General features: G+C 31.9%; 2 protein-coding genes across 2 annotated transcripts; one reads left to right on the top strand and one right to left on the bottom strand.

Moving 5' to 3' along the window:
- Positions 1-1,611: 1,611 nt before the first annotated feature.
- On the top strand, positions 1,612-3,921 carry LOC120113426 (scarecrow-like protein 6). Its single transcript, XM_039134604.1, has one exon. It carries the CDS (start codon positions 1,676-1,678, stop codon positions 3,593-3,595), a length of 1,920 nt encoding a protein of 639 aa, XP_038990535.1. The 5' UTR covers positions 1,612-1,675; the 3' UTR covers positions 3,596-3,921.
- Positions 3,922-10,211: 6,290 nt separating this feature from the next.
- On the bottom strand, positions 10,212-11,777 carry LOC120219346 (CENP-B homolog protein 2-like). The gene is made up of 2 exons (XM_039216159.1): positions 11,296-11,777; positions 10,212-11,208 (listed from the first exon to the last, which is right to left on the bottom strand). The coding sequence occupies exons 1-2, from the start codon at positions 11,775-11,777 to the stop codon at positions 10,212-10,214; spliced, it is 1,479 nt and encodes a 492-aa protein (XP_039072090.1).
- Between the last annotated feature and the right edge of the window lie 369 nt (positions 11,778-12,146).

The following is a 12,146-nucleotide window of genomic DNA, read 5'->3' as shown; positions in this document are numbered from 1 at the left end:
TTCGAATCAAAGAACGATAAATTCGAACGAATTAAAAAGCATGTCAAGACATAGATAAACCATAGTTAAGGCTGTGATCAAATCTGATGGTTAGATTTAAAAATTTAGAGCATGCATATCTCACATTTAAATCTTTGAATTTATAATTTTTAGGATTTATTTTTCAAAATATAATAATAATTTTGAATTGAGGAAATGAAGACAAATTTTAATATAAAAATCGTGTAAAAAAGTTGAAACCCGTAGTGGTCGGATCTAACTTTTGTTTATGTTTGTTTTTTATGATAAAATGTCACATGATGAGTTTTCATTGGTCTAATTCTTTTATTGTATTGAACCCTAGAAACTGAAAATATAGCGGGAACAAATCAATTGCAACAAAAATTATTTCAAAACACAAAGGAAAATAAATTATGAATTAAATCTAATTTAATTTGTATTTTATATCTAATCTAATATCATACAATTGCTGGGGAGGGAAGGTTTTTTCAAAGACATAATATATTATAGGGTAAATTATACCTTTAATATTTTAACTATCACTTTTATTCTATTATGGTTAGTCTAATTATTAGTTTTTTTTTAAAATTATATCTAACGCTTTATTTTAATTTTATTTTAGTTACATATAATTTAAAAAATTAACAGAACTAATAATGTAATACTTTTTTAAATTTTTTAATAATAATGTAATATTACCTTATAACGATTAATGACACATTAATATTATCTTTATTTTTTTTAACGATGTATAATTAAAAAAAACTCTAAGTATATTTTAAAAAAAATTCTGATTAAAATAGAATAAAAATAATAAATGGGTACTAAACACGTAGTAGTTTACCCTACATTCTAAAACTAGGGGAAAGACAATACAGTCTTACCTCCATGGGGATGACAGTAACCCTTGAGATGGAGAGAGAGAGTGCATAAAAATAGTTGGCCAAAAAAATAGATAATTGGAAAATATATTCAAAGAGAAGAGAGAGAAAATAGGGGAGAGGGAGAGGGAGAGGGAGAGGGAGAGGGAGAGAGAGATCTTTATTGCCTTTTTTATGATGCACGCATCCATGGCAGAAAAGAGTACTGCTACGACATAAAAGGTAATATATAGCTGCAAATAACAACGAGAAATTATTTATCCAAAAAAAACAACGAGAAATTACAGTAATATCGGCAATAAAGCCATAAATTTCAACAGGGAGCGAGCGAGAGAGATAAAAAAAAGAGGGGGGAAATTGTGAAAAACAGAGCTGGTTAGAGAGATGGAACTGCAAAAATGGAGTTTTTGCAAGGTGGAGCTGAGGAGATAGAAAGAAAGATGGAGATTAGGAGAAAGAGAAAGAACAACAAAAGGAGCTATTTTGGCAAAATGGGTCTTTTTCTATTGAAGTTGGGAGATTGATTTCATGGCAAACAAAGAAACATAGTGTGGGTTTCATAAATCTTGAAGAACAGTATATAAAGTTTTTATTTAGGTTCTCTTTTTCGTTGTAGGAAAAAAAGTTGTTGTCTTTCCCCTTAATCTGTGATACTACAAGGAAAATTTTTTCCTTTCTTGTCTTTTCGTTTGTATACGATAATACAAATGCACTTTCAGTTCCAGGCTAAAGCAGCGGTGGAACTTACGGGGTTTGCTTCGATTTGTCAACAAGAACCGATATCTGTTCTTCATATGAGAAGAAGCCAAAGCCCACCCACATCAGCGTCTACTCTCTTCTCTTCGATCAACGGCGGAGCCACCGCTGCTGGAGGCGGCGGTGGTTGTAATCTCACCGAGACCACCACCACTACAACCACGGAGTTTCAACTGATCTCGAGTGAACTTGACCTTGTTACAGGTCCTGGAGGTGCACAAAGATGCAATCTTGGATTGGAAGAGTGGGAGACTATGTTTTCTGAGTCTGCCGTGTCGCCGAGTCAGGACAACTCGCTACTGCGTTGGATCACTGGTGAAGTGGATGACCATAATAGTTTTGGTCTCAAACAGCTGCTTCAGAGTGGGGGTACTTGTCCCAATCAGGGTCTTGACTTTGAATGCAAAGCAGGGCTTGGGGTTGTCGATCAAGGTCCCGGGTTTGACTCGGTTGGTAACCTTGTTAACTCGAATCCGGGTAATTTGGGTTGTTTTTCAGGTTCTGGATTTCTGCCAAATGCCAACAATAACGAGAATGGTAGTCAAAATCCAATGTTTGCTTCACCAGCTGAGAGTACTGGTCTCCATGTTTCTTTGCCTATGCTTTATCAACAGCAGCGAAGTCAATACCTTGAAACCCAAGATGTGAAACCCCAAATTTTACATCCCCAAAACCCTAACCTTTTCTTGCCATTTTCTCAGGAAAATCATACCCTTCTGCCTTTACCAAAGCGGCTCAACCATGGTAACCTGGAGCTTTGTTCTCAGATCCCAAAGTTGTCATTTTCTGATGGTGAGTTCATGAGAAAGCAGCATCTTATGGGGTTTCCTCAGCAGAAGCCATTGATGATGGCTCAACAACACCACCAACAAGAAGCCACATTGTTAGACCAGCTTTACAAGGTTGCTGAGTTGGTAGAGACTGGAAATTTCTCACACGCGCAAGGGATATTGGCGCGGCTCAATCACCAGCTGTCTCCTATAGGCAAGCCATTTCAAAGGGCTGCTTTCTACTTCAAGGAGGCATTGCAGTTACTTCTTCTCATGAATAATAACCCAGTCTTACCCCAGCTTCCAAGGGGCTCCACCCCTTTCGATGTTATCTTCAAAATGGGAGCATACAAGGTCTTATCTGAAGTTTCACCCCTTATCCAATTCGTAAACTTTACGACCAACCAGGCCCTCCTTGAGGCTCTTGATGATGCTGATAGGATTCACATTGTGGACTTTGATATTGGCTTTGGTGCTCAGTGGGCTTCCTTCATGCAGGAGCTTCCTATGAGGAGTAAAGGAGCTCCTTCGTTAAAAATTACAGCCTTTGCCTCCCCGATAACACACCATCCTATGGAGCTCAGCCTTATGCGGGAAAATCTCATGCAATTCGCAAATGAAATCGGTGTAAGCTTTGAGCTCGAGGTACTGAATATTGATTCTTTGCCTATGTTCCGATATAATGAAAATGAGGCATTTGCTGTGAACTTCCCCGTTTGGTCTGTTTCGAGTCAACCCTCTATTTTGCCAAATGTTCTACGCTTTGTGAAGCAGCTTAGGCCGAAAATTGTAGTGTCTATAGACCGAGGGTGCGACAGAAATGATTTGGCATTCCCACAACATATAATCAATGCATTTCAGTCATATATAAGCCTATTGGAATCCATCGATGCAGCTAGTGTATCTTCAGACGCCATGAACAAGATTGAAAGGTTCCTTCTTGTGCCTAGAATTGAAAACACTGTATTGGGACGAATGCATTCACTTGAGAAAATGCCGCCATGGAAGACCCTCCTTTCCTCAGCTGGTTTCACCCCTATACCATTCAGTAACTTCACTGAAACTCAGGCTGAATGTGTGGTAAAAAGGGCTCAAGCGAGGGGTTTTCATATAGAAAAACGCCATACTTCACTCACTCTTTGCTGGCAGCGAGGGGATCTTATCTCAGCTTCAGCTTGGAGGTGCTAAGGAGCCATAACGAACCGGCAGAGGAGTTTGGTTTTTAGCAACTCACAATCTATATCAACTCTATCCAGAAGTATGGAATTAAGTCAATAATTTTACTAAACTATGGAGCTTTTGCACATGTAACCTGCATTGCTTGTCAGTCTCCTCTGCTGTTATGGACACATTGATATTGCTGTTATGGTATTTTGGTGTCTTTTTTGTGTGTTTTGTTTATGGGGTGAGAAGCTGTGTTTTATTCTGGTTAAGGTGGTGAATGATGATTTGTTGTATATTTGACAAAAGAATTGAGTGCTAAAATTTCAAATACAACTTACCAGAATTTAGTTCTTATGTTCTAAGGCATCAAGTTGTGTATTAAAACTACTGCCCTGAGAAGCACTTAAAGATCAGTTGATGTCTTGGTAGTGCATGATTGTGTACTTCCTTAGGCCCCAGTGGAACTGCCAATGAACAATGGAGATATCTTGTGTTACATGACCTTTATCAATTAGTTTATTTAAGTCAACACCATCTTTTTCTTCGTAAATACAACAATAACAATAAATTCCTATTCTTATATGCAATGGGATAAGAGGAGGTAGGATAGTAGATTGTTCTAATGTCAGGTTGAGAGCAGCTTCCGTGGAAGACTTCCGGCAGTCAGAAAATTAAAAATAAAGATAAAATACAATGTATGTATAAATAAATAAATAAATACATAGTTAAACATTCTTCATATGCACATCGAGAAGCACTTAAAGATCAGTTGATGTCTTGGTAGTGCATGATTGTGTACTTCCTTAGGCCCCAGTGGAACTGCCAATGAACAATGGAGATATCTTGTGTTACCTTTATCAATTAGTTTATTTAAGTCAACACCATCTTTTTCTTCGTAAATACAACAATAATAACAAATTCCTATTCTTATATGCAATGAGATAAGAGGAGGTAGGATAGTAGATTGCTCTAACGTCAGGTTGAGAGCAGCTTCCGTGGAAGACTTTCGGCAGTCAGAAAATTAAAAATAAGGATAAAATACAATGTATGTATAAATAAATAAATAAATAAATAAATAAATACGTAGTTGAACATTCTTCATATGCACGTCTGTAATGGGAAGTAATCCCTATAAATAAATTCCTGAATAAAAATCTCTGCATATAGACAGAAACGTAAAACCCGACTAAATTTAAAATATCCTAATTCTCGAGAGAACAACATCCTCGGTTTTTACTGAGTCCGCTCCTATTAATCTATTTATTTGTGTAGGAGTGATTTTGATAATGTCTTAATCTTACTTTTACCTTTGGTAGGTGGTAATAGTAAATCTATTGATTCATTGCATTTTATCTATTATATACCTTTGCTTTTTAATTAATTATTATAAATTGTCTATTATCATTCTAATCTTTTAGCTTCAATCGTCTCCTTAATCACTAAAATTATTTCATCTCTAAAGATAATAATCATTCCTTTAACCACTGAATTCGTTTGGATTGCCTTATTGTTTGTTGTGTTTGTGGGTTTTGGCTTTCTGTTTGTTTCCATCTCATGGTATACTCTTTTTCCTTCAATAGGTTTAGGGAGGGTTTTTAATGAGGTCCATGGAGTAGTGTATTTTGTATTCTTATCAATACAAAATACTCATCTTTATAAAAAAAAAGCATTCTTTTAACCACTGAATTCGTTTGATTCATATAGAAAATTGTATTATTATAGAAAATTTTATTATTAGGGCAACATGACAAATTACTCTAAGAAACAACCTTAGATTAGGTGAGCTGTTGTGATGTAGACAAAGGGCAAAGGCCATTTGCTGCAACCTTGGAAGACAATGAACACCTAAGATTAACTAGTTTTGCTCCTAATCACATGGGATGTGTTTCATTCTATACTTTTGTTTGAGTTTTTTGTACTTGCTTTTTCTTTATTTTAATTCATCTGTATTTTTAATATATAAAATAGAAGATGGCTGTAACATTATGCATATAATATACGAAATAAATAATCATTAAATGTCATGAGAACATGCATAGTACTATGGCCACAAAGCTTAATCACTGCTCAACTTTTTCCCTAAAAAATATTAAAATAAAAAAATGAATAAATAAATAATGAAAAATACACTCGTAGAGAAATCATTGCCCAGTCAACCGACCTACATAATCGACAGAGATTAAGACAAAGTATACTTAAGAAAATTTTATAGTTATCCCTTATTTTAATTACCTTTTTAATATTATATTATATATTTAAATCTAAGGAAGATGGTAATTGGATTTGATGGAGGTGAATTAGGGACAATTTTAAGATTTTATATCGAGGGGTAAATTTATAAAATTTTAAGATGATATGTATTTATAAATTTTTAGAAGATAGAAAACATATAATAATTTAAAATTTTCAATAGACGAAATCTCGACTGTTTCAAATCATCAAGAGTGAAATCAAAATTATATTAATACGTAAATGGATTATTTTTTACATCATAAGGTTCTGCTGGTTTTACCAATTGCTTTCGTTGGCGGCCTCACCTGAATTTTATTTAAAAGAAATTTTAAAACAGTAAATAGAATTAAAAAATAATTGTATGGTCAGGCCCAATCAAATTGCAAAAGAAATAACTAAAATGATGGCTAGCTGTATGCCATTTGCTATGGTTCACGGCATTTTGAGTGCTTAAGTGGTCCAGCCCAGCTCCCCCAAGTTACACGGTATATGTTTTTTTTAGTCACAGTAGATGCTAAATACAAATATCATTTAGGGTAATTACATAAATAGTCCTTTAATTATAGGAAGTTATTTTGTTGAGTCTTTTAACTACTGAAAATAAAAAAAATAGACTCCCAACTATAAGGCACTACTTTGTTTAGTCCATCGACTGTTAAAAATTATAAAATAGTCATTTGACTATTCATATGTTTCTAATTTTTTGGATCGAGTCTCTGTTTACATTATGTCATCGAGACAATGTTTGAAAATAACGAAGGTGCCAATAGACATTATTAAAATATGATTTTATAATAATTCAATCAGTAGGTTAACGTCCAACACAAACAATAGTCAATTTTTTAACGAAAAAGAACAAGTTTGGAACATATGAATAGTCGAGTGACTATTTTGTAACTTTTAATATTCGAAGTACTCAACAAAGCAACGCCCTATAGTCGATGGATTATCTTGTAACTTTTAATAGTCGATGACTAAACGAAGCAATGCCCTATATTTGGAAGATCATTTCTGTACTTTACTCTATAATTTATTATTTTGTAAGTATGAAATAATTTTTTAAATAGATTGTGGTGATATATGTTAAAAATATTTTTATTAGTTTATTAATAATGTACACACTCTATAAATATAACTATTTGAATTTAAATCGTTTAAAAAATCACAATATTTTTTTTAGTATTAATACAGTCAATGAATTCATGAAGAAATGGATTTTTGTTTAAAAATGTAGTCACCTACCAGATAATTAGGGTGCCCTTTGAATTTATCATATTTGGCCACACGCCAACGACGCGAAGAGGCTCCTTGGTTGTTTCTATCTTGTCCTTCTTTCTTTATAATAATGTTAAGAAAAGAAAGAAAGAAATAAAAAAGGTTGACCCCAACAATATTTCCCAATCAAACAATTTAAGTTGACTAAATAAACCATTTCCTCACCTAACAAATAACAATTATGGGTTGATGAAGAACAGGTTGCATATGTTTTTTATATGTGCTTCGGCAACATCATCATCATCGTCACTTTAATACAATGCAAAAGTCAAACAAATGTTTATGCTTCTATTATTACATGTGGTGCACTCGTTATGGTTATAGACATTTTTAAATAAAAAATTATGAAAAAAATTAACTTGATAACTATAGTTTCACATTTTAAATGGTATAACAAAATATAAATCTAATTCTACTTAGAGGAGAGGGGAATGAGGATTCTAGAGGAAGAAATGAAAGGTCTCTAGTGAGTCTAGAACTCATGACTTAAGGGATTCGGATTAAAACATAACATCAATAATAATACCATATTAGTTTATATCATATTAAAATAGTTGAATCTATCAAGTAGTCTTACTGATAAAAAATATTGATCTCTGTAGAAGTTTGAGTTCGAGCAACAGCAGGATATGCATACGTTATCAATAAATTAATAAATTTCTAAATAAATATTATCTTATAATCATTTTAAATTATTACAAATAATTAAAATAAATAATAATGCGACGTCGTCATAAAAGGAAATAAAATTACTTGAAAAATGTGGTGGTGGGATTGATGATGGCTAGTCGGAGCATGCAAACATGATTGAGGAACAAGTTAAACAAATTACTAAAACTTATTTTATTCATCCAAATATCAATAAATTTTGTTAGAAAAAACAAGGGCATTCATAGGAATCATGTCCAACAATTCTACAAAACACGACAATAAAACCTTGAAGACACTGATAATGTCATATATGTTTAGGGATGGGCACCACCCCGAACCCAACGGGTTCCGATCAGTCCTGATTTGATCGGGTCAGATTTTTTTTTTAAAAAAAATATCAGGTTCGGGTCAGATTTTTTAAAGTGTGATATTCGGGTCGGTTCGGCTTTAGGGTGAAAAAATACCCGACCCAAAAAAATATATATAATTTTATCTTATATATTTAGGAATAATTACAATAATACCACTCTATATATAATTTTTTTTTTCAATTAAGTCATTGTTTTTATTGAATAAAAATATTTTTTTATTATTTCGAACCCGACCCATGCTCATATATTCGGACCAAGCAAACACATAATACATTCGATCTACTTTCAAGACAATGAATATGTACAAGGACAAACGCTTGATTTTATTTTGGAGAACAAATATATAATTTTATATTGGGAGAAGAACTCATAAAATTTTAGGAGAACGAAAATAAAATTTTAATAAAAAATATATGATAATTTAAAATTTCATAGGACGATTATCCCTCTTACTCCTTTTAGTTGCAGACATATTTTAGATAAGTTGAAGTACGTTGTACTTATAAATTCCATGATTCGAGTATATAGTTTTGACATTACATTGGAATAGGATCATAATTTGGAAACATGACAATGATAATACATATGAGTTGAGAACGATCCGGTTTCGGTGACACATTATTCGTCATTATCAACATTTGTTCGAAATGTGGCACAACCTGTCTAACCCTACTTTCTGTTCATCATTTTACCTTCCTTTTTCTTCCCCTCTAACGATAGGCCACATTGAGTAGGTTAAATTAAAGTTTTGATCCCATTATTATGTTCAAATTTGAAATTTAGTTACTGTATTTTAATTTTTTTATAATATAACCATCATTATTAATTCAGTCAAATTAATGTGAAATCCCATTAAATCCCAACATTAGAGTGTAAAAATCAATTTCTTCTTCTAAACCCATCTGCAAACAATAAATCCAAAAATATCACATAAATATTTTAACGAGAATAGATAACAATGTTAATAATATTTTTTGACAGTAATTAGTTTATTAATAACAAGAAAACTACTCAATGAATGATAAAATCTCAAATGAGATTTCGTTTGTTTCATGAAAAATAATTTTTAAAAAAGTAATTCTAATAAAATGAATTATATTTTTTGGTGTTTGGATGATGTTGTGTAAATCATTTTTCACTAGTTGATAATTTTTTAAAAATTATTTATTATAAACATCAAATAAAATAAACAATATTATTTATTAAAAATTAATATTATTATTTTTCAAAGATTATTCAAGATTATTTATGTTACTGTTATTATTATTATTATTATTTTGATTAATATGTGGTGAATACAAGGTAGTATGTGATCAAAGACTCTCAACCATTTAACATTGAACGTTCATACACGGTGCATACATGGTGCTTGAACCCTGAACCTCAAGGAATAACAACAATTCTTTAATCACGGAGATCACTTAGTTTGTGCATATTAATAATATTATTAAAATATTTTTTTATAATTTTATAAATAAAAATATTAAGACGGATACATTTTATTAAAATAAAAATATATTATAAATTATATTAATTATTATTTGAAACAAATATATTATATTATATTAGTATAATAATAAATTTTATCTCATATTAATTATTAATTAAAATAAAAATATTATATTATATATTATAATAATATAATTGATTATATTATTATAATACAAAAATATAATATTTATATAATTAAAATATTAATAAATATATTTTGATAAATATATATATATATTTTAAAATAGTACTAAAATATTATATTAATGTTAAATAAATAAACTAATATTTTTTTGAATATTTGTATTTGAAATAAAAAGTTTAAAAATAAATTACGAAAAAATCAGATTGTAAGTCATTTATTAGAAAATGCAAAGAAAATAATGCTGATCAGAAAAATAAATTACATTGATTACAGTAGAAACTCTTTAAATTAATACTCGGTAAATTAATAAACTCTCTAAAATAATAAATTTGTCCGGTCCCGACTTGGGCCAATGTAAAAAATTGAAAAACTCGATAAAATAATAATATAATAATTTTTCGTGAGATCCCTTTATAATTTTCGGTCCAAGAAAATCATAAATTAATAATTCATAGAAACTGAAAAAAAAAATATATTACACTCTATTGAAATATGATTTAATAGTTGTCTGTTTTCCTTTAAAGTTCAAGTCTATTTGGAGCTCATCTCTAACTTTTCTTATTGCATCCAATAGCTCAGGTGTTGTATTTTTGTATTGTATCATAAAGTTGTGAAGAGTGTTCGACGCCATAAGTGCTTCCTTTCGCATAACAGGCTCCAAAGACACCGTATCATCTTCGCCGTCATCCTCTGCATTGTTCTCAATGATAGTACCCACAATATCTTCTAAACTCTGAACCTTCGAACATGCTTCATTTTCACCTGGGTAGTTCGTTAGATTGTCGATATCCATCTTATTACGATAGCCACATTGATTGATCATAGTCTCGAGGTCTTGAGTTTCTTCATCAAAAGTGGATTCATCCAAATTTCTTGTAACGTCATTAGCTGAACGAATTTTACAGTGTCGAAAGCAATTTGCTATTGTTTCTTTTCGAACATCTATCGTCCAAGCTGGGATTGCCAAATTGATAGCATCAAGGACATTTATCTTCCCTGGATCAGATTGTCCCACCTCATAACCTTCCAATATTTTGCGGTAAAACCTTCTACGGTAATGCATCTTAAAAGCTCTTATTATCCCAGCATCACAAGGTTGAATCTTTAATGTCATGTTGGGTGGCAAGAAGAACAACTCAACGTTTCTTAGCCCTTCAATATTTCTTGGATGTGCTGGACAATTATTCACCACAAGTAGAACTCTTCTACCATGCATCATTTGGTCAAATGAACGAACATATTCATCAAAAAGCACACTAGTCATCCATGCTTTTTTGTTAGCTCGATACTGACAATCCAAGCTATTAATGTTGACATTCTTGAAGCAACGAGGCTTTGCATATTTCCCAATAATCCATAGAGGAATTTTTTCAGAGCCATCTTCATTGCAACAAATAACTACCATCAGCCTTTCTTTATCTTGTTTTCTTCCTTCAAGTTGTTTTGTTGCCAGTGAATGATCAACTTGTAGCCTATAAAACAACCCAGTTTCATCCATATTGAAAACATCTTTCATAGGGAACTGATCAATTTTCTCCCGAATCGATACCAATTTCTACTCCATGTCTTGTACATCAACAGACCCACTCTCGCCAAAACGACGAAATGACTTTATGCCATGTCGGTGCTTGAATTTCCCAAGCCATCCTATAGAGAAGTTAAAATCTGAATCATCATGAGGGTACACGAGTTTCATTGTATCTCTTGCCTTCTGCAAAATTAATTCTCCTGTGATATTCACAAGTTCTTGATGCTGGAGAAACCACTCATAAACAACATTCTCCATGTCAGGATATTTTGTTGGTTTGTGTCCTTTGATCTCTGTTCTTCCCTTTTCTATTTCAACAGAGAGATAGTCATCTGACCGCTTAAGTGTGTTTGATATTGTTCCTTGACTAACTTTCGACTGAAATTTTCCCTCAAGCCATCTCTGCAAGTCTTTTTGTGTGCTTGCAGGTTTATATCTCTTGTACTCACACAACTCCTTACGTATTTGATCTGACATAGTTGATTTTGCAACACCTTTTAGATGAGAAGCCATCTTGTGAGATATGGTTTGAATACTAACACATTCATGTAATTTATATATGCCAAACTTGCTTAAAAATACATTGAACACATTTGTTCCTCTTGTTTACATTTACTGTACTTCAAAAGTCATTATTGATTTCCAATGCATATGAACACAGTAGTTACTAATTTACGTTGAGTCCCAAGGTTCGCTGCAACGTAATTCTAAGAGGCATAGACTAATTTGCCTTTTTGTTTGGTATGTATAGTATAATTACTTAAAAACTCTTTAAATTAATAATTATTAATTTATCGATAAATTAATAACTCTCTAAATTAATAAATTTCTCCGGTCCTGACATTATTAATTTAGAGTTTTAACTGTAATTTGTTTTTGTCA

This window comes from Hibiscus syriacus, unplaced genomic scaffold (assembly GCF_006381635.1).
Source record: "Hibiscus syriacus cultivar Baekdansim isolate YM2019G1 unplaced genomic scaffold, ASM638163v2 tig00110206_pilon, whole genome shotgun sequence".
In the NCBI taxonomy this organism is placed as follows: domain Eukaryota; kingdom Viridiplantae; phylum Streptophyta; class Magnoliopsida; order Malvales; family Malvaceae; genus Hibiscus; species Hibiscus syriacus.
This window is presented reverse-complemented; position numbering and strand designations above follow the sequence as displayed.

Bases quoted from the DNA above. Each gene is read 5' to 3' on its own strand.
- LOC120113426 (XM_039134604.1), top strand. From the start codon at position 1,676: ATGAGAAGAAGCCAAAGCCCACCCACATCAGCGTCTACTCTCTTCTCT.
- LOC120219346 (XM_039216159.1), bottom strand. From the start codon at position 11,777: ATGGCTTCTCATCTAAAAGGTGTTGCAAAATCAACTATGTCAGATCAA. The intron at 11,209-11,295 runs GTAGAAATTGGT...GTTGTTTTATAG, and splicing joins GTTGATGTACAAGACATGGA to GCTACAAGTTGATCATTCAC.